This window comes from Podarcis pityusensis, assembly GCF_964106645.2.
Source record: "Podarcis pityusensis genome assembly, chromosome: 7".
Classification (NCBI taxonomy): Eukaryota; Metazoa; Chordata; class Lepidosauria; order Squamata; family Lacertidae; genus Podarcis; species Podarcis pityusensis.
In genome coordinates this window covers 9,393,298-9,415,492 of record NC_138031.1, presented here as the reverse complement: position 1 = coordinate 9,415,492, position 22,195 = coordinate 9,393,298, and the positions used below count along the sequence as shown (strand labels likewise).

General features: G+C 44.6%; 1 protein-coding gene across 2 annotated transcripts in view; it reads left to right on the top strand.

The window, feature by feature from the left end:
* Window positions 1-3,721: 3,721 nt before the first annotated feature.
* Window positions 3,722-22,195, top strand: part of KHDRBS3 (KH RNA binding domain containing, signal transduction associated 3) — a 119,634-nt gene continuing 101,160 nt past the window's right edge. For both annotated transcript variants that reach the window (XM_081012755.1, XM_081012756.1), the window contains exon 1: window positions 3,722-4,261. In XM_081012755.1, coding sequence (XP_080868881.1) covers window positions 4,174-4,261 — 88 coding nt within the window. In that variant the 5' untranslated portion in view covers window positions 3,722-4,173. The remainder of the gene's footprint in view (window positions 4,262-22,195) is intronic.

Sequence of the window (22,195 nt, the reverse complement as noted above, 5' to 3'; positions counted from 1 at the left end):
GATGGGGACAGCAGGCCACGACAAGAAGGGGGAGGAGGGGCCGGTGCAGGGAAACGAGAAAGCCTGACTGCCGACCAGCAGGGGCAGCAGCCAGGCCAGCGACCAATAGAAGTGCCCTGGCCTGACCCTCCCAAGGCAGCTATAGCCATTGAAGTGGTGCTAGAACTCCCAAATGGGCACCCAGTCAAGGTGAATGGGCTGCTGGATTCTGGCAGCTTGTGTAATTTCTTCAGTAGAGACTTCGCTCTGGAGCACCAGCTCCACCTGTTGCCACTAGATTTCCCCTTGCAGGTGACCACCATTGATGGCAGGGAACTACTGGGAGGGGAAGTGACACACCAGACACCGCCAATGCGGACGAGTGTTTCCAGGCACACGGAAACCGTGGCCTTTCATGTGGCCACACTGGCAGGACCCCCAATAATACTAGGAATGAGCTGGCTGGCACTACATGACCCAGTGGTGTCATGGCATCAGCGGTCGCTCACCTTTGGGTCAGCTCACTGTTTAGAACACTGCCTGGGAGGAAAGGAACCAAGAATGACTGTGGCCAGGGTGGCTGGGGCGGCCCTGGAGGGAAAGGGGCGGCTGCCACCGCAATATGCAGATTTGAAGGAGGTCTTCAGCGAGAGAGAGGCGGATAGACTGCCCCCCCACAGACCATATGACTGCCAAATCAACCTGCTTCCGGGGGCCCAGTTACCGGTGGGTAAGCTGTACGCCATGTCCGACCGGGAGATGGAGGAGTTGAGGCAGTTTATTGACAAGAACTTGAAAAGGGGCTTCATAAGGGAATCGAAGGTGGTGGTGGGGAGTCCAGTGTTCTTTGTGGACAAAAAATCAACGAATCAGCCCAGACTTGTGGTGGACTACCGCCGTTTGAATTTGGTGTCAGAACCCGTGACTTTCCCAATGCCCAGAATCGATGATATTCTGACACGTGTGAGGCAGGGAAAGATTTTTACCAAGCTGGACCTAAGGAGGGCATACAATCTTATTAGAATACGGGAGGGAGACGAATGGAAAACGACCATGTTCACCCTAGCAACCCCTAGAACCATTACACTTTGCAAAACATTTTTCAGTGATCTATTGATTGTTCTAGTTTTGGTAAAGAAATTATAGGAGGCTGGTTTTTCTATGTGAAAGCATACCAACAGACCCTTTAAAACTTTTTTTTCCTCCTAGAAGCGTACTTGCATTTTACCTCATGAACTAGTATTTTCTTTCAGACTATCAAGTACAGTAGCTGTGTTTACTTTGCAAACACACTTGGAAGTCAGAATTATCATAAACAATGCATTTTTTTTCTTGCTCTATTGTTAAATCACCCAGAGCACATATATACAATGTGGTGGCTCTGTTTTTGGTTGATAACCATTCACCCAAGTATTTTAACATGCATGAGCATGGTAACAATAATTTAAATATATACATACAGGGAGCAATGGAAACATTTGTGAGCAGTGACTTCTGCACATCCAGCACATTGCGCTCGTGGAAGTTTCCAGTGCCTTTTCCTTGAGTATTTTTCTCCAGCATTAATGCTGTTCCATACTGTGTAGATATGTCACACAAATTGTTAATTTGTGCAAATCAGGTAAAACTTATAGTGCTTGTATCTGCTCTTACTGACCACTTTATTTAACGTTGTTGACAACTTGCATTGCTGTTCCAGAAATGTTACTTACAAAGACGTTTGTTTTTAGTTCTCTCTCTCTCTTTGGAACAGAGGAAACAGTGATTCATTGATAGAACTCACAAAGGCCAAGGAGAAAGTTATCCAAGGTCTTAAGTAAAAATAGTGCCATAATCTATCAAGTGCCAGATGGGTTTGGTGGAAGCAATGGAGAGCAAAGTCCATTTTGGCCACCTCAGAGTGTTCAATTTCATTGTAAACTTATGTACCTGATAATAGCAGCCTCTTGTTTCTTAATTGCAATTGTATCTCTCCTTTCCCCAAATGAACCCACTGTGGCCTGTATGGGTAACGTTATCTTAAGTTATCTTATTTCCAGCGGCTTCCTTTTGCTGCTCATAAGCAGGACAAACTACTCCTTAGGATCACTTAATTAACAGATGTGTTCTAAAAAAGAAAAGAAGATTTTCCACTTTTGGAGAGTTGATCAAGATGAGAAGTGAGAAACGAGGGAGAGAACATGAAGCCTGGTCTTTTCCTTGGACACCATTTTCCTAATTCAAGTTGCCTCTGAAGTGGCCAATGACCTGGTTCACACATAACATTAAACCCAGTCAGATGAGTAGCATATAAACAATAATTTTTTATAGTTTTATTATCATAGGAATCTCATATGGAGAAGGGATGATGCAACTGACAGAAAAAAATTGGTGTCTCCTTTACTTTTCCAGGTCAGCTGGCTTTTAGAACTAACTTTCCCTTTTTCCTCTTCCCTTCCAATCCATCTTCCTTTCGTGTCATTTCTTCTTCTTCCAAGCTGACTGTCTTTTCTGTGTTACTGCTCTAAAGCTTTTTTTTTTTTAATCTAAATAAATTTGAGGCAGGGCACTTATTTGGCTTTACCATGAGGTCTAATGCAATTTTAACCCTTTTCATATGTGTAGCTGATTAAAAACAACAGGTGTCCAGCAAGACTTTGGTTTTGTTGCTTAAATTGGCTTGCATTCATTCTTTTGATTTAGATTTTAATCATTCTTCTCTGGGTTTTACTTTTATATAGCATTGCATGGCACTAACTAGCGCGATTTATACTGTTTCAATTTATTGCACTTATGGCTTCATTATTGTGATATATATATATATATATATGTGTGTGTGTGTGTGTGTGTGTGTGTGTGTATATATATATATATACATATATATATATAGAATTAGGAAGTGTTTATTGTTGTCCTGAGGTGCTCCGAGCTCAGCTTGGATGTTGGAAAAGTGGCATACAAGTATTAAAATAGAATGTATGTCCATATGCATTAATGTAGCGGCATTTTATTATAGTCTTGATAAGCTTTATTTTGTATCTTTGCTTCAGGGATGCTTTTCCATAATAAGGAAGGGAGGCGCTCTGAAAACATTCCTGTTTAGAAAAAGCTTAGAAAGCTGAGGTTATTTTAACCCGTTTTCGTGATTTTTGTTTCAAAACATGACTGCGGACCTTCCCCTCAGTTTTACTGTTTTATTTTTCTGTAAACCGCTTTGAGGTTGCTTAAAAAAATAACAATGAAGCGGCGTATAAACTTTGTGAAGTAAATAAATGAGGGAGCGAGCGAGGCGTTTGATGCGCCCTGAAGCGGCTTCGAACGGCTCCACCCACTGTCAATTGGCGCGAGCGCGCCGCTTCAATTGGCGCCTCGCGCGCTATACGCCCGCCCCCTCGCTTCTCTCCGCCCAATCGCCGCAGCGGGAAACGCTTGCACCCGAGCTCCCTTCCCGCCCTTTTTCCGTTGACTTTGGCGCGCGAGTCTCAAACACCAGCGAGGAGCAGGAGGAGACGCCCCGCTGTCCTCCAGCCGAACGCAGCGGGTTGGGGTGAGGGGGGAATCAACCAATCGGAGAGCGAGTTACGGTTTTTTTTCGCAGACAAGCGCGTCTCCTACCCAGTAGGCAACAAAGGTGGGCGGGCTCGAAAAGCTCCTCCTCTGCCTTGTTCCGAGTTGCCTGAGAAGGGAGGGCAGGGGGGCGTGGCTTCCTGACAGCCGGGGGCGTGGCGTGCGCGGCTATTTAAAGAGGACTGCGCCGGCGTTCGAACGCTCAGTCGCGGCTCGTAGCCGGTGCGGGCGGCTGCGTCTGGGAGAGGAAGCGGCGCTGCTGCGCTGCTGGTTTGGATAAGCAGGATTTTGGTGGGGAAAGCAGAGGCACGCGTGGCTTTTCCTGGATGCGCCCGGCTTGGAGGGCGTAACAAGTGTCGCTTCCTCCGCGATTCCCCTCCTTTTTCGTATTTTTGCTGCTTTCCTCTTACCTTGCTCCTTAATATATATATTTTTAATTTTGTTTCCGTTTTTCTCCATTCCGAGGCTGCATTGCAAGCGAGGATTTATTTGCTGCGCGGCTGCCGCTGCACCGCTGTTCCTGCGCGCGTGTTTTTCCTCTTTTCCTCTCCTTCCCGCTTTTCCTCCCTCTCCTCTTTTTGTTTTCTTCTGCCTGCGTGTTAGGCGAGCCCGGGTCCCCCCACCTTCCCTCGGGCAGGCGGGCGGGCCATGGAGGAGAAGTACCTGCCGGAGCTGATGGCGGAGAAGGACTCCCTGGATCCGTCCTTCACCCACGCGCTGAGACTGGTTAACCAAGGTGCGGACATAGAAAGCCTGCAACTTGCATTGAGGAGGGAATGGGCGTTTTGCAAAACAAAACGGGGTGGGGGTGTCTTGATTTTTGGGGTGCGGGGAAAAACAAAATGCAAGCTTATTTTCTGGACGGAGCAACGCAAATCGGGTGCAATGTCCGCTCGGAAGTAATTAAATGAGTCGTACGGAAGTAGGATTGCACCGCCCTAAACCATTTGTTTTTGTTCTTGTGTTGCATTACTCTGCGCGAATAATGAGAAAGGTAGACAATAGGCGCTTGGTAAGAAAAATAGGGGGCGGTGCCAGGGCACGGCTGCCCACCCTGGAAAGGTGCTGGTTTTGTGTTTGGGGTGTCGTTCCTTGCAAGTGCAGGAGATCCCTTTAAACTGGCTGCCCGCAGACTTTGGAAGCAACTCCGAAGCGTGAACTAGGTAGGGGCTTCTGGGTAAGTCTGCATTGGATGGGTAGCTCATGAGCTGCAAAGGCAATTGCATCTTTCAGAGTGTGTGTTTGTGTGTGTGAGCTTGCATTTCTCCAGCGATAACGTGGCACCCCGGGGTGCTCAAAAGTGCTTTTTGTTGGGTGTCCTCTCGGTAATCCTAGCAGCATCTCTGCAAGGTAGCTCTGTGTTGCTTATCCCTATATTGCAAGGGGGGGGGGGGAGAGAATGGTTGCAACTGTGGCTATGCACCCAATGAGTTCCAACTAGAATTGAAATTTGCAATCATGGTCTTGCTGCACCTTGCTTTCAGCTGTGCTCTTCCTGCTTGTACAGTTAAGCAGCATAGGATATTGGCTGTTAGTCCTTTGCATCCAGTGGCAGCATGCCTTTAAACACCAGCTGCTGATGGCAACAAGGGGGTGTAGCCTTCCTTGTAAGCTTCCTGTAGGCACCTGGATCGCCACTGCTGGAGGTGAAAGTGGTCCTGGGCTTCCATCTGAGCCTTCTGGTATGTTTTGGCAAGGCTGCCTTTGTTACATTTTGAGATGGATGCAGGAAGCGTGCTAGAACGGCTTGGGATTTTGTAAAAAGAAAAGCTGCTTGAGTGACTGGCTCTCCCAGTGTGAAACAAAAGCGGAGATGGTGTGTTTGGGTTTTGAGTGATAGGCAGCCTCATTCAGGTGCAAGGAGTTTGTATTGTCTGGGACTGGAGGGCTTCTTTAAAAGTATGGGAAATGAGGGCCACGTCGTGAGGGTCCTTACGGGACAGCAGCACACCCTCCTGTTGACAAGTGCCTTTTAGCAGAAGGAGCTGGAGGTTCTTGGATGCGTCTGGGAGTTCTCAGACAAAAGTTCCCTCTGTGGAAACTTCATTTACAGGCTTTGACCAGATGCATCTTAACAGACAACTGTTCATAACAGGCATTTTAGAAATGTGCTACATGAGGGGTGATCATCTTTCTGGTACTGATTTTGGGGAAGCAGCCCTTGGTAAAGAACTGGATGATTATTGCTGAAATTTTGTGTTTCTGGGGCTGACATTATGTATTTACAGGGTTTGGGGCAGGGAATGGATTTTGGAATTGAGGATGAACGAGCGCTCTGTAGGAACAAAAGATTTGTAGGATTCTTCAGGGGGCAAGGCAAGCAAGCTTATGTTCTAGAAAGTCCTTTAGGGGGTGGACAGCAGTGGATAAAAACTGGTTTTCCCGATCCACACTAGAGGAAATGGGGTTGAGCTCTGGGGAGTTGAATGAACATGTGATGCAATAGATCTTTTTGGGGGAGCGACATAACCTTTTTCTTCACCCAAAGCTCTAGTGGTTAATTGCTAAAGGAGGGAGTACAGTGCCATGATGTTTGGGAGAGGTCATTAGAGTTGTGTTCTAGAAACTGGTGTGCATGGAAACGCAATAAGCATGCAGCAGGTGATGATACCTTGCCCCCCCCCCCGAAACTAGGGACTGTGTGAGTTATTCACTCACTTGAATAGGCTGAGAGATCAGTGATCCACACACCTTCCCTCTTTGCTAGCCTGAGCAGGTGCTTTCATCTTTCCTGCCTTTGATCTCGCATCTGCTTAGGAGAAGTTGTCATGGTGGGAATCAAGTGGCATGCTCCAGAGCTTGGTCCCCCCCCCCCCCATTGGTACTGGCCAATTCCCTGGGGCGAAGGAAGCCACTGTGTGCCTGTGACCCTCAAGTGTGTCTCACCCTCAGTGGACCCGGTCCCAGGGGGATGTTCCTGCTGCCTCGGGAATTTTTCCCTCTCTGAATTGTCCAATTTCTTTGGAGTGGAACCAAACTCCCCAACCCTATTTTTCCATAGCATCTCTGAATATGAGGTGCTTTGGCAAACTATGCAGCTGTGAAGTTGGTATCTTTTTCTATAGTCTGTGTCACCTTCACATTAAAAGGGAATCTGACATCTTCTGGTCAGTAGCTTTTTTTTCATTTTGGTGGAGAGGGCATCTAAATATCACATATTACCGACGTACTTGAACTGCACAACTAAATAGCTCTTTTGACATTTTGCTCTTTCAAGGCATCTTGTATATATACCAAGAAAGGTGTGTCTTGACATTAGAAAGGTTTTTTTTGGGGGGGGTGGACATGGAATTGCTTCCGTTTACTAAGTATTGGTTCTCTTCCCCCCCCCCCCCCGGCTTAAAAAATAGCAATTTTCAGTTGGATGATTTCTTCCTGACCTTGATGTTTTCATGTTGCTGTTGGGCTGTGTGTGCATGGGAGAAGCATGATGGATGTCTTGATCACCAGCAAAGTGGCCTTCATTAGCTAGGAAGCTGAGAATAACAGATGGGACTTGCAATAAACAATAGGTTGCCAGGACCTGCCAAAGTTTGAAGTGATGCTTTCCTATTGACATCGTGCTCATATTAAAACTAATCCCGCAAATCTGGCAAGCGGTGCTTGTTTCTGAGCTTCTAGTTTTAAGACAAGGGAAAGGGCTGTAGCTCAGTGGTAGAATATTTGCTGTGCAGGCAGAAGGTCCCAAGTTTCAATCCCATTCATCTATAGATAGAGACTCTGGTCTGAAATCCCCAAGAGCTGCCACCAGTGTAGATACTGAGTTAAATGGCCCCATGGATCTGACTTGGTATAGGGCAGCTTCTTTCTATATTCCTAAAAGGGTGCTTTATAACAGTTGGAAGGGCGGGGTATAAATAATAAAATTATTATGTAATAAGGCTGAAAAAGGGCTGTTGAGCATTCCAGACAAACCTTGGGGCCCCATGAGTCCAATGGGGATTGCTTGCTAGCATCTTTAGGATGGTTGCAACCTGTAGGACAGGTTTGCATCTCTGAAAGTCAAATGATGGACAATGGCAATATGTTCTGATGGCTCACACAACTTGGGATTTGCATATTTTTCTGACGCCTCTCAGTAGGAACTGTCAGAAGAGAGGTGCTGCTTCATTGTGTGTGATCTGTCTGGGACAGACATGCTTGTGACAGACAACCAGTTAATTTAAGGTCCATAATGATGTGTGGCTAATACCTGGGCATAGCTTGGAAAAGTGGGAAATAGGTCTAGCAGCTGCTGTGATAGCATCTTGAGAGGTGTCAAACCACTGAATAGTCATTGCTGGGGAGCAGTGGTTGCTAATGTTGTTTGCTGTTGTGCCCTGCTTGTGGGCTTTCCTGAAGCGTTTAGCTAGCCGGTGTTGTGGAAACGGGATGCTGGATTACATATTCTGGGTTGTATCCTGTGCTTGTCTTACTCCAACTAGGCCCACTGATGAACTTAAGGCCATTGATTTCCAGTGCATCTATTCCAAGTAAAACTTGCTTGGATATTACGCTTCATTTTCAATTGGCATTGTTTTGACTTCTTTGTGATTGCTACCCTGTGCTCCTTGGGGATTGAGGGAACAGCTGTAGCTCACTGGTAGAGCATCTGCTTCACATGCAGGTGATCTCAGGTTCAATCCCCAGCGTCTCCAGGTAGGGCTGGGAAAGACTTCTGGTCTGAGATCCTGGAGTCTGAAGAGACAATTGTCAGTCAATGTAGATAATATTGAGCTTAGATGGTCCAATGGTCTCACCTGGTATAAGGCAGTTTCCTGTGTCCCTATGAAGGGTAAGATATATGTTTAATTAATAATAAACAATAAATCTTTCACATTATCTAGTGGGGCTTCTGTGTTAGACTGATGCCAAAATCTGCTCAGTTATGTGGCAGTTTATTCTGATGCAAGCTATTAAAACTGCACAAAGCATGGTGTATTTGCGTCACAGAAGACGTCATATCATTCCCTTATGCACAGTGCTAGAACCCCTACTCTTCATTGATAACATTTGCCATTTAATTTGAACAGTTGGGGAGTTGAAAAAAGGAAGTACCTATGTACCCCCCCCAACTAATTCAGGTGTAGCTGCTCTGGAAATTAAATCTGCATCTTTTGAAAATTACCTTTGCAGGAGTGAGTAACTTGCAGCAGGTATCATGTCACAACAGGTAACCTGAGCTGTAGCTTAGTACTGTACATTTTTACTGCTTTCAGTATGACTTGGGCACCAATGAAAACTGCCGTTTTGGTTCTGCTGGAATCTAACCTTAAAGCAACATTGGTTGAAAATAAGGTGTATTTTTAACACTGTTAACCTCTTCTCTACACCTTAGAATTTGAGGTTACCCAGTAAAGTTCACTACATGTAGCTTCAGGATGGATAGAAGCCAGGACCCTATACAACACACACTTTAATTTGCGGTACTGCTTTTTTAAAAGCAAATGGTGGACTAGGAAGATAACTTAGCAAATCAAGTTTTATCAGGTTACTTGTGAATACTAGGTTAACCTCTGGCTATTTTTGTCAAGTGAACCAAAATGGAATGAAGAGTGTGTGTTTCTTGAATGCAGACTACCTCAACTCTCAGTTTGCACATTGGCTGCATGACATGCCAGTAGAACTTAAAAAGTACCGTATTTTTTGTCCTATAGGGCGCACCGGCCCATAGGACGCACCTCGTTTATGGGGGGGGCGGGAAATGAATTAAAAAAAAATATTCCCCCACCCACCCCCAGCCGCGGCTGCAGCCCCAAGCCTTGCGCACACCCGCCCGAAGCACAGGGAACCCTCCGGAGAGCTCCCTGTGCTTTGGGCGGCAGCTTGCCGCCTCAAGCCTTGCGCACCTGGCGGGAGGTCCCGCTGGGCGCGCAAGGCTTGCGGACACCCGCCCAAAGCAGGGGGCGCCCTCCAGAGGGCTCCCCGTGCTTCGGGCGGCAGGCTGCTGCCCGCAAGCCTTGTGAGCCCGCGGGAACTTCCGCCGGGCTTTCAAGGCTTGCGGATAGCTTCCTGAAGCCTGGAGAGCTAGAGGCATCGGTGCGCACCGACCCCTCTCACTCTCCAGGCTTCAGCGAAAGCCTGCATTCGCCCCATAGGACGCACACACATTTCCCCTTCATTTTTGGAGGGGAAAAAGTGCGTCCTATGGGGCGAAAAATACGGTAGGTTGATTTAGGTGTAGGAGCAATAGGAAATTGAGAATGGAAAAGAGAGATTTAGAGCTGGCAATAACTGGTTACCTTTATCTTTTGGGGGATTAATACAAATCTGAAAAGGTCTTAAAAAAAAATGTTGGACAGAATTTCCACATCCAAGTTGCTGAGCCAGAGCCGCATGTACTTGGATCTCTATTAATAATATCAGAATGACACTTCTAATGCTCTCATCGAGGCATGCAGAGAGTGGAGAGCTCTGTTTGTGCATCTGTCTAGTATTCTGCAAGAGCAGTTTTGCAGTGATGAATCACTGAAGATTTTCACCTACTATGTACCGAGCAAAGCACTGTAGCCGCAAATGTACTGTCTCAATTAAAAGGCAGGCTTATGTAACCTTTATAACTGCCTGCCTGCAAGCTGACCCAGAGTACATGTTTCAGATTTAAGAGTGTGAAGCAGCTACTGGGTGAAAAGAAATGACAAGCAAACTCCTTGCATGGTATTCCCCCCCTCTCTTTTTGCACAGAAGAGGATGAGCTCTTCCTAAAGAACATCATAGCAGTAACATAAAATGCTTGTTTACATTTACAAGCTGTTGGAATAATTGTTGTATTGTTTTGTTGAGGCCTTCACTCCACTGAAGTGTCTCGGTCTTGGAGTGGCAATTGGCTTTGTAGCTCCAGGTTTTTGCCAGTATACCCAAGTGGCAGTCACAACTAGACGTGCATTTTATTTATCCTAGAAATTATATCCAATTTTTACATTCAGTAGAAGTCACTCAAAGCTGCTTGCAAAGTAAACAGACTGGCAACAACAACAAAAGATAACTTGTTTTTAATGATGTGATTGTTAACAGGACCAGTGTGGTGCAGTGGTTAAGAGCGGTAGACTTGTAATCTGGTGAACCGGGTTCGCTTCCCCGCTCCTCCACATGCAGCTGCTGGGTGACCTTGGGCCAGTCACACTTCTCTGAAGTCTCTCAGCCTCACTCACCTCAGAGTGTTTGTTGCGGGGGAGGAAGGGAAAGGAGAATGTTAGCCACTTTGAGACTCCTTCAGGTAGTGATAAAGCGGGATATCAAATCCAAACTCCTCCTCCTCCTCCTCTTCTTCTTCTTCTTCTTCTTCTTCTTCTACAAAGCAATCCAGGACCAAAAATAGTACCATTAAAACAAATAGCCAGAACTAACAATAGACTAAATTAGGTCACGTAGTAAACAGGATCAAAGGCTTGTTTAAGACCAAAATGCCTTCAAAACACTGGTGGCATGCGAAGACTGAGATGGCATAGCTTTTTGGGGCAAGGAGTTTCACATTGGGTGCTGCCACAGTTAAAGCCCCAGGATAGATTTAAGGGTGTGGGGAAGTGTAAATCATTGCGCTGGTTACTTAACACTGTATGCGATACAAGCCAGGAGCAGGTGCAACTGGCACACCAGCCAAGACTGGGCATAAGTTCTCCTGGCCAGATGTGACACCTGGCCATCTGATGACAAGACTGGGCTCAGAATTTCTCTCTAGCTACGACGCTGATCTTTCAAGGGTTGTGCAACCCTTTCTGGAACAGACCGACTTCCTGTCCCTGCACCAGTAGGTGAAATGACCAAGAACACCTTTGCCTTGTTTAGATAAGAGTTTCGGGACGTTAAACCCTCATTCAGCCTAACACTGACTCAGCTTCAGAACTTCCCTGGAATGAGATGACAAGAAGATGCAGAGCTGTGTTTCCTCAGCATGGGGATAAGATTGAACTGGTTCCTGAGCAGTAGTTTCTGAGACACGCCTGCAGGGAAGGACAGCCCAAGCCCCTTCCAATGTGAAGCAGACTGGAGCAACAGGAACATGCTCTGCTCTCTTTCTCCCTGAAAAAAAATAGTCAACTTAGGGCAGCCAAAGCTCCCTACTCCCAAAGCAGGCCTGTAATAATCTGACTGAAGTTCAGAATCTGTTTTGTGTAGGACTTCTTGGAGATGGGTTGCTGCTGTGTACCCGAGCACACCAGCCAAAATAAGAAAGATAAGAAGAAAGGGAAATTACAACATCCTCTCTCAAAATTAAGTCTGCACAACTTACTCCACACACACAAAAGTGAGCCCTCCCAGCTGTCACCTAGAAGCTCACCTGTATTTCCCCAGCCTCCCACCCTAGGAGCTCCTCCCACCTGTTTGTATAGTGAGAGTGCTGCTGTTGTGACCAACCTTAGATCAGGATGTGACCTCGACTCACCGGGGATGTGGATCCTGACTCGCTGGTTGAAGCCATTTGCTCCACAAAATGGGTGAGCAGAACTCTGGATTATAGGAATTATGTTTTTTTTTTAGAACCATTGGCCAGAGCTGGGGCAGATATTTGCTCAGGTGCAGTCAGATGCAAAATGGTAGCTGAGAGGGTGAACGTTGTATCACGATGGGCATCATGAGTCATTGAGTGGAACCTGTGTATTCAAGTACAAATCGCATCTTGATCAAGATCTCCAGGACCTTTATTTGGAGTAGGGGAAAGTAGTTGTCTTGATGCTGGCTTTTAAGTAATCGGGAGTCATCATTTACAGTGACCCTACGGTTAAGATTCCAGTCTACTTCCTGTCCACCTTTGCGCTACATGGGCTCCTCTTGAAGTCTGCTGTGGGAAGCTGCTTGACTTTAGCTGGTGTGAGTTCCATGCTTGGGCACAACTTTTTAAGGTGCCAAGTTTGAAAACTTAAAATAGCTTGGGCACTGCGTATTTTAGGAAGTGCCATTTCCCTTGCACATTTCCTGTTGTCGTCTAGGGTGGCCTTGTTGTATTTGCTTTCTCAAGGACTGGCCCCAAGATAAATAAAACCTTAGGTGAAAATGCCACCTCCTCCCTCACTCAGCGGTCAGTTTTGTAGTGTTGTGTGCCTTTTCAAGTTTGAAAGAAAGAAACAAAGAAAAACCTGTTAAGCTGTTAGGTTTTACAATGTCCATTAAAGGTGCCCAGAGCTACTTCTCACCTTCACCATAGCTCACCGCAGACAGTACTCTCAAATTCTGAGCTTTACTTTGGTGCCCAGGGCAAGTTTCTAGCCCTGGCCTTCACTGTTGGAGGATAGACGGTTAATGACAAAACAGGTTCTTTCTTGGTTCTTATTTGGAACAGGTTCTTATTTGGAACAGACTCCATGCAAAAGCAGGCTAAGCTCCCCCTCTCCCCTAAAAAATGACAATTGAAGATAGTATTCCAAAGTTCTGGCGTAGCAGCAACCCTGCTGATGATATTCTAACTTATGCCTCTTCTAAAGTTGCATTGGTAGTGGACTAATTGGTCTATTTCTTTAAAGTCCATTCCATCTCATTTGTACATTGGCTTGCATTTTTTTTATTAAAAAAACAAACCCACACAAGCTTTTCCATTTAAATATGTGCCTGGTTTTCTCTCAAGAAAGACATTTCTAGATAGTGTTGTTAATGGTGTGTTTTTGTGTGTGTGGTAACTTCTGCGAAGTACAAAAGCTAATAGATTCTGAATAGTGATTTGTGAGTTAAACTGGGAGGTTCAGATCAGGCCCGTTCATAGCGTAATTGCCAGGTGCTACATTCCTCAAGCACAGGGGTCAGCAAACTTCTTCAGCAGGGGGGGACGGTCCACTGTCCCTCAGACCTTGTGGGGGGCCGGACTATTTTTTTGGGGGGGGGGGGAACGAACGATTTTCGCATGAAGAGGCCTGAAGATGGTTCACTTTACCTGTCCCCATTGCCGTCCCAATAGCCACAGTTGGGCTTCAGTCAGCCAGCCAGGTGCCATGGTGGGGTAGGAGACTGCGTTGGCCGGCGAAGACAAAAGCAGCAGCCCCGGCGGAGGAGCCATGGATGGAGGTAGGGGAAGCGGGGTGTCGCTGGAACTTTTACTTCCTGAGAGGCACCACGGAGAAGACAGAGCTGCCTGCCAACCTGCGGCTGTGGCCACTGCAACAACTCATCTGAATGCTGTGGGAGGAATGAAGGAGGCAGGCAGTGCTGAAGAAAGTGTGCGAGGAAGCGGTGCGGAGAAGGAAGGAAGGGCGGACTGAGGGAGAGGGAGGAGGAGCAAGAGGAAAACGCAGCAGCAGCTGCGGAAGTCCGTTATTAACCTGAAACCGTTCTTAACCCGAGGTACCACTTTAGCTAATGGGGCCTCCTGCTGCTGCCGTGCGATTTCTGTTCTCATCCTGGGGCAAAGTTCTTAACCCGAGGTACTTCTTCCGGGTTAGTGGAGTCTGTAACCCGAAGTGTTTGTAACCCGAGGTACTACTGTACTTTGTGTAGTCTTCCATGTGTCTTCCAAGGTGAGCTTTGTAGCTTTGTATTTACTGTTAGTAAATAACATGTTTAATGATTTATTATGTAGAATTCAAAGAACAGAAGGTTGGATGAAATATTGATTCATTGCAATAGCCAACTTCGGAATGCATTGGTTTGAGGGGTTAAAAGGAAAATTGGGCAGTTTATCCGATGAGGAATATTGGATTAGTTGGGCGGGTGTGCTGTGAATAAACTAGATTCTCCTCTCCCCCTGATGAACTCTGTACAATCTAAATGGTTGCATGCATGTAATTATGTCAGTAGGCAATATTGCTTGAGTAGTTTCTGGGACCAGCACAAATGCCTATTCATATGCAGGACAGGCTTTTAGAAGCCTGATCTGCCAAAAAGTATACTAGAAAACCCTGTCTCTTCTGTGTTGTATTTAGAAGGTCACTTCTGATAATTCACTGGCTTCTCAACTGCAGTGAGACAAACAGAATTAAAAGATTCACAGAGTTACATAGTTCAAGTGCATGCACAAGATTTAGGATTCCACATTCCTGTCTCTTGAGAGAGGCTGCTTTTTGATGCTTAAAGGATCTGAAACATTCCCTGCTTTGGGTATAAAGTCAGCCTATTTCAGCCACAATAGGGCATCTGGGTGCTATTGATTTCTTCTTGAATTAAGCATTTCATTAAACTGCTCCCATTGAAATCAGTGGCACTTAAGAAAACCCAGCAACACCTAACTCTGGTGTAGTTGTGTTCCATGTTCACCTCCAGGAGGTGTGAACTATGGTCTTTGTCTGGTCTACACATCACATCAGACAATAGTTTGAAACTGTTTTCAGAACCAAGAAAATGCTTACTTCTCATGGTTTCTTAAGAGCAGGGAATTTGTGCCTCTCCAGGTGGTGATGGACTGCAGTTTCCATTGGCCCCCACCAGTGTGGCTGAAGGTCAAGCATGACAGGAGATCCACAGTTTTTCCACCTCTGGTTTTAAGTTAAACAAGTCTAGGTTTGGGCGATAAAACAAGCCAGATTCTACCTTGTTTCACCTTGTTGGCAATACCTGGCAAGGAGCAGAGCAGGAACTTTTGAGCCATGTGTACCAGTATGTCACTTGTTCACATTAAGCCATGATTTGTTTTAAACTGTAGTTTAACTTGGCCTTTGTTTAAAAAGTGGATTGAACAGAAATTCATGCATGCATGCAAAAGATTTTCTGAAGTATTGTTAAACACTTGAAACCTGCTGCTGTTAACTTTTTGTTGAACAGTATGGGTCCAGCAGGAGATAATGAGAAGAGAATAATACACTTTTAAGTTGGATACCTTGCTTTTCCTTAAAGAGAGGAAAAAAGAAACCCTTTCAAAAGGAAAAAAAACCCCACCTAGCATAGAAATCACAAAAGGTGCAAGCACTGGAGTCTTCAGTTTTGGCACGCAGTTGCTTTTAAGTTGCAGAAATCAGGGGATTAATTAAAAGCAAGTATTGTCACGGTGCTGAAAAGAATGCCTGCCTAGCAATCTGGAAAGTTAACTGCCAAGAACTTGGTGCAAGTTCAGTTTGAAATGGCTGATTTAATTCAATTTAAAATACTAAGAAGTTCTCACTAAAATTAGTCTCTGCTTCATTGTTCTAACCCTGTGCACCTAATCCTTGATAGTAACTTAGACTTCCCTCTACATAAATCATGCAACAGCTCTGTGGTACCGGCACACCGTGTCCGGTTACTTTGAATAAGCTGTTTGAACTGCTCTAACTCTATTCCTAATGGTAGAAGTCATTCAAGGCAGCTAGGATGTGTTTTTAAGCATGCATGCTTGCTTACTTCCAGTTTGTGATTTTGGCAAAGGGGTTTGAAGAATTGCACTTCTTGCTTTCTGCCTACATGGCTACGGAAGATATGTGAAGAGTGATTCTATCATATGTTCTAAGGAAATTCATGTAGGACATCCGAAGATATTTGCCGAATACTTGGCTGTTTTGTTGGTTTTAGATCGTGCTTCTGGTTTTAATTACATGTTTGTTGTACTCTTCTTTAGAGATTTAAACAAAAATTAAGCAGTTTATAAATTGTTTGTGAGTAATAAGGCTGGGAGAAGGAATGGCATTATCCACTGGAGGTGTGGAGGAAATTCAAGTGGTGGTAAACGTCAGGCAAAGCTGATTGGGAAACCTGATGACAAGCAGGTGATGTGTGATTAGAGCTTCTGTCCAGGGAAATAGAAACTAGAGGCAACAAGGACAGAAGGGAAGGAACAAGCACAAATGAAGGTTACTAGTTCTTCTTTCATTGCCTGCAAAAAGTACACGCTTGTGCAAGCAGTCATTTCATGCTATTTGTGTGCTCATTTGTGGCATAAATGCCCTGCTCTCCTGAGGAGCCCAGATAATCTCCCATCCACGAGGCTTCTGAGGTTATATAGGAATAGAACTGTGCCTTTTGACCTTTATTTGTTAGTGTACATAATCCTGCTGTAGCCCTTTTTGTGACGTCTTTGACATTTTGAAATATTCAAGTATTTCGGATGTGCCTAAATTGGCCATTGCCTGTAAACTGAAATATTTTGCAGTCCTCTCCCAAGTTCACTGGGTCTGTTCATTTAAAACATCGTTTTGATTTGCTGGTAGAAGGTGATTTTTCAAATCACAAGCTTCCTTCTGAGTAAGCCTACTTAGTGTTTCCCTGAGCAAGAGTTGTTTTATCAGTACATATTGACTGGAGCTAAATATTATATTTCTGAAAAAAAGAATAAAAAGTGTCTGGTCATTCAGCCCATGTACCTTTTTTGTATTAGAGTTACATTTGCTTAGACAAGTGGCTCTTGAAAACTAATTAAAATACAGCCACAAATTTGTAATTTAAGTGCCTGAAATATGTCCAGAACTTTCAAGCAGCAAAGTCAGTTTTTCCTAGAAAGCAAAATGCCCACATTGTCTTGTTGATATGTCAGATATTCATCATGGTCTGCAGTAATTGTGTATCGTGCTTGAATATTTCAACTTGGTTACTGCCTGTGAATTTTTATTTAAAGGAGCGTAGAATGTAATTAATTGTACTAAAGAATTGTGGTGGCAGTATAAAAACTAACTCTTTTGTATTCACTTCACACTTGATTTTAAAACCATTAACACTTAAAAAGTGGCATCTTCAAAATGATTAACCTTGTAAAAATCATTCTTATCCATCATGGCCTTGCACGTGTTTGTGGAATTGCATAACTGTGTTTTTCTGAATTCCTTCCACAATGAACTGGAAGTTTATCAGCTGGCATAGGCTGACTCTAGAGCAGCTTGCGCTGAGGAGAAGGTTGCCAGAGAAGAAAAGTTGTTTTCCTGAAATTCAATCCTCAAATCTGGAATCCATGCGCATTTCAGAAGTTAGGAAGGAGGCTTCAGTGGGTAGCCTGTTCATTCGGTAAATAGTTCAGAGTTCAGACTGCGCAACATTTTTGGGAAAGCTGGGGAGGAGGGCAGTTGGAACTGGAGGCTTCACACAGTTGGTTATGATGGGTCATATTTATCTGAATCAAGCTTTTGGCACAGAATATTTCCCAGAGACAAGTTGTTTATCCAGCATTGGCTTGAAGGCTTTTCAGATGAGAATTCCACCCCATAAGTACATTAAAAAAAGAGTAAAGTCAGAATCTTCACTTCCCGAAGTAATGATCTACTAGCCTAGCAAATCTATCCACTTCAAGATATGAAGACAATTATGTCTGCTCAGGCAAGCATCTTTGGAAATTTAGCCAAGCAAAGTCAGTAAGCTTGCTCATTGGAAGTCTCTGGGCAGTGACTTCCAGTGTACCCCTTCAGCAAATGACTGTTTAGGTGGCTTACACACAGCTAGAGAAAAGGGAGAGGCTGGTAGTGTATTAAATACTACTATCTGCTGATGCAATGGAGTCATTGAAGGCTTCTACAGTGCCTAAAGAAGCTTTCACCATCCTAGTGCCCTCCGGATGCTTGGGATTACAATTCCCATAGACCAAGCCACCGCAGTTGTGTTTAGTTCCTCTAGTTTAAACTAACTCTGAACCCGCAGGCTTGCTATCCTATTTCAAGAGATATTAGTTAAATATTAGGAGAACTCTTGTAACTTCAGCATTGGGGCAAGCCGCTACAGGAGAACGTAGTACTGTACCTGAACAATGTTTTTGAACATTCTGGTGGTGGTGGTTAGAATTCATTCAGTAGTGCACTTGGGGGGGGGGTAAGTATAGCAGGAATACAGTCGTACCTCAGGTTAAGTACTTAATTTGTTCCGGAGGTCCATTCTTAACCTGAAACTGTTCTTAACCTGAAGAACCACCTTAGCTAATGGGGCCTCCTGCTGCTGCCGTGGCGCCGGAGCACGATTTCTGTTCTCATCCTGAAGCAAAGTACTTAACCCAAGGTACTATTTCTCGGTTAGTGGAATCTGTAACCTGAATCGTATGTAACCTGAAGCGTATGTAACCCGAGGTACCACTGTAGAGACAAAATAGGGCTGCAGAACAACAAGCAACACCTGAAAAATAGAGCACCAGAAATAATTCTACACCACCTTAGCCCAGCAAGGGAAGGTCATTGGAAAGGAAATGTGGGCCACTCCATCCTTTGAAAGGCTCCTTGATCTTTGATGCCTGGCGCACCGCTCTTGGGGCTTGGGGATACACAGCAACATTTTGTTGGACAACTGTATTCACTGGACAACTTCATAGATACATCAGAACCCCTCAACTTTCTATCCATGTAGAGCATTTCTCTAAAGTGGAGTCCTGTCCCTGTTTTATGGATGGAATCATGCCTTTGAGTCCATGCAGGTATTTTCCAGAAAAGTAACTAGTATGTGCAGATAGCAAACACTTCAGATTCGTTTGGTAAGCTTAACTCCGCGTACTAAAAATCCTAGGTTTTTCTCTCTCGTGAACAAGCTTTTAATCTTAATCCTGTGAGTCATCTAAGCTTGCCTTCATAGGAGTCCCTGAATACCTGTCCACATTCATTTAAGAATTAATCTAGCTGTCTTGAAATGGAATAACGTTGGCAAGAGACTGTCCCATTAAGAGCTTTATGTAAGGGTGGATAAAGTGTATTAGAAAAGTCATACGAATAGACCTGGTTTCCAGATCTCTCTAGAAGTAAATACAGATACAGTGGTACCTCTAGATACAAATGGGATCTGTTCCGGAGCCCTGTTCTCATCTAGAGGTAAACGTATCTAGTGACGGCACATCTGCGCACACGTGTGTCGCTTTTCGCCGCTTCTGCGCATGCACATGACGTCATTTTGAGTGTCTGCACATGCGCAAGCGGCGAAACCCGGAAGTAACGTGCTCCGTTACCTTCGGGTTGCTGCGGAGCGCAACTCGAACGCGCTCAACCCGAAGCGTATTTAACCCGAGGTATGACTGTACTTGTTTCCTCCCCTGTAGGCTGCAAAAATGAACGACAGGTGAAGGTAAACACCAAAACCACGCCTCTAGTAAAGGTGCTCCTTTATACTGGTGCACCTGTACAACATAGCTCTGGGTTTTTTTCTTTTTCCAAATATCCTTCAAAGAGCTTTTCTACATGGATTTGTCTGCCTAGATACCAGCATGGCTGACATAGCACTTTTGTGCAGTGCTGAAGATTTGGGGTTACTCTCAGACTGGTGACAGTTCCATGCATTCACACATGGATCTATTGCTCTTTACCTTTTTATTTTTTAACCTATCGTTGCATAGAGAGAGGGGGTGCTGGTGTTGGTCCCTCCTCAATAGGCCATACTTAACTAACTGGTGACAAGAGGCTCTATGTGGGGCTACCTTTGAAGGTGACCCGGAAACTACAACTAATCAAGAACATGGCAGCTGGACTGGTGACTGGGAGTGGTTGCTGGGACCATATAACACCGATCCTTAAAGACCTACATTGGCTCCCAGTATGTTTCCGAGCACAGTTCAGAATGTTAGTTCTGATTGTTTAAAACCCTAAAGGGCCTCAGCCCTGTATGCCTAAAGGAGTGTCTCCACCTCCATTGTCCAGTTCCAAGGGCCTTCTGGCAGTTTCCTCACTGTGAGACGTGAAGCTACAGGAAACCAGGCTGAGGACATTCTCGGCAGTGGCACTTTCCCTGTGGAACGCCCTCCCATCAGATGTCAAGCAGATGAGTTACTATATAGCCCAGGCATAGGCAAACGTTGGTCCTCCAGATGTTTTGGGACTACAACTCCCATCATCCCTGACCACTGGTCCTGTTAGCTAGGGGTGATGGGAATTGTAGTCCCAGGCATCTGGAGGGCCGGAGCTTGCCTGTGCCTGATTAGAAGACATCTGAAGGCAGCCCTGTATGGGGAAGCTTTTTAAGGAATACTGTTTTATGTTTTTATATGTGTTGGAAGCAAATAACAGTTTGTGTCACCAGTGTTTAAACCAGTGCTAACTGATTGCGGGAGGTCTTTCAAATATTTAGGCGTTTAATTTATAAAAATGTTTTTGAGGTTCTTAATTGTTGTGAAATATTCAAAAATGTTTAAAGTTTATTACATTTTATTGCTAATGTGTTTGCTGCCTTGTGCTTCTTTGGGTGAAAGTTTAATACAAATTAATTATTGAGAGGGAAGGATCGCATGGAGCATTTGAACCTATAAGGAGCATGGGGCTGTTGGCCTGAAGAGAGAGGCTTAATATTCCTATTTTGCGTGGTGGCGATGGGGAGGGCAGGAGAAAAGGCTTGCTGGGAAGAATTGTGTCCATCTCTATTCCTTACCTGTGGCTATTGGTCTTTGCCACCTACTCAACACTGGAAGCAAAGTCTCCCCTGCAGCTGAGGGGATTACGGTACATCTCAGATTAATGAATGAGTGGTGTGTGGCATCATAGCTTTAGTTCTTGTTGCATTCACATAGACTTTTTGAATGCCTGGAGTACAGAAATGCTGAAGTGTGAAATGCGCTGCTTTAAGGCTTGAGGAGCAGGATGCTGACATAGAAATGTTCCTCAGGAAGCTGGTGCATATGGCTGAAAACTCACAGGATCTACTTCAAGTCTCCGTGCTCTAATGCACGAAGCCGCAGCTCGTGAACAGCCTAGGCAGGCAGAGTCTCAGTTGAAGTGCATGCCTTCTTGATCATGTAATGAGTGATTCTAAAATTAAAGCATTCCAATGCTCTTGAAAAGGAAGTTCTTCTAGTCAGTTTTGCAATCTCTGGCAGCGAGGCAAAACCCACACTGGGACAACAGTGATCTTGCACTGTTTGCTTCCATTCGACTCTCATCCCACCTCCCGGTTTGGTTGTTTCTATTGCTGCTAGGAGTAGCCCATCAGTGACCAGTTTGCAGCATTAGGAATACATTTCCAGAACATAAAGCACCGCTGCCACCAGACCAGAGCATGGCTGTCACAAAACTGGACTTTAATTCTGTCTATTTCTCCTGTTAGCTGTTTTGAATAGAGGCAAACGGGATCTGTCAGTTTCTTGGCTTTGGATTTTTCCGAACTAGAGTTTGCCTGATTTCTCCACCAATTTTTATAAAAGTGTACACAACATTTCCCCTTTGTATGTGTATACACTATTGTGCACAGTTGCGCCTAATTGGTTTTTGTACATTTTCAATAATTTTCAGAGGTTAGAAATACTTTTGAAGTCTTCTAAAAAGCAAGAGCAACCTGCTTAAATTGTAAACCTAATGGAAAGCACAAGATCAGTACAATGCTTATTTAACAGTAGCCAGATCATTGTTCCTTAAGTAGGTCTGTCCTGACCGGCTTGGTCTCCTGCTTTTTCAAAAAGAGTAATTTTCAATTTTACATCTCAAAACAAACATTTTACATCCTGTTATGTATCCTGTGCCTTACCCCCTCCTTCCATGGTTCATTCCACTTATCCTTCATTCCTGCGATTTTACTATAATCATTTTAATCAGTTTCCCGCTCTTACATCACTTAAACATCAATTACACTGTTGTATTTATCTTAGTGCTGCCAGAGTTAGCAGCTGTGTACAATTATTTTCCATATACTTAATAAACATTCCCCACTCTTCTTTGAATATATGTTGTTCTTGCTCTCTTATTCTATGTGTTAAACCTGCAGTTTCTGCATATTCTAACATCTTTAGTTGCCAGTCCTTTTTGCCTGGGACCTCCCTCACTTTCCATTTTTTGGGCTAACAAAACTCAAGCTGCTGTTGTTGCATACTTAAATGAGTTTTCCTGCCACCTAGGAATTTATGTCTGGGTTATTTCCAATAAGGACTATGGTCTTTTTGGAAAGTCATTTTAAATATTTTTTTCCCCAGCTCATTATAGATCAT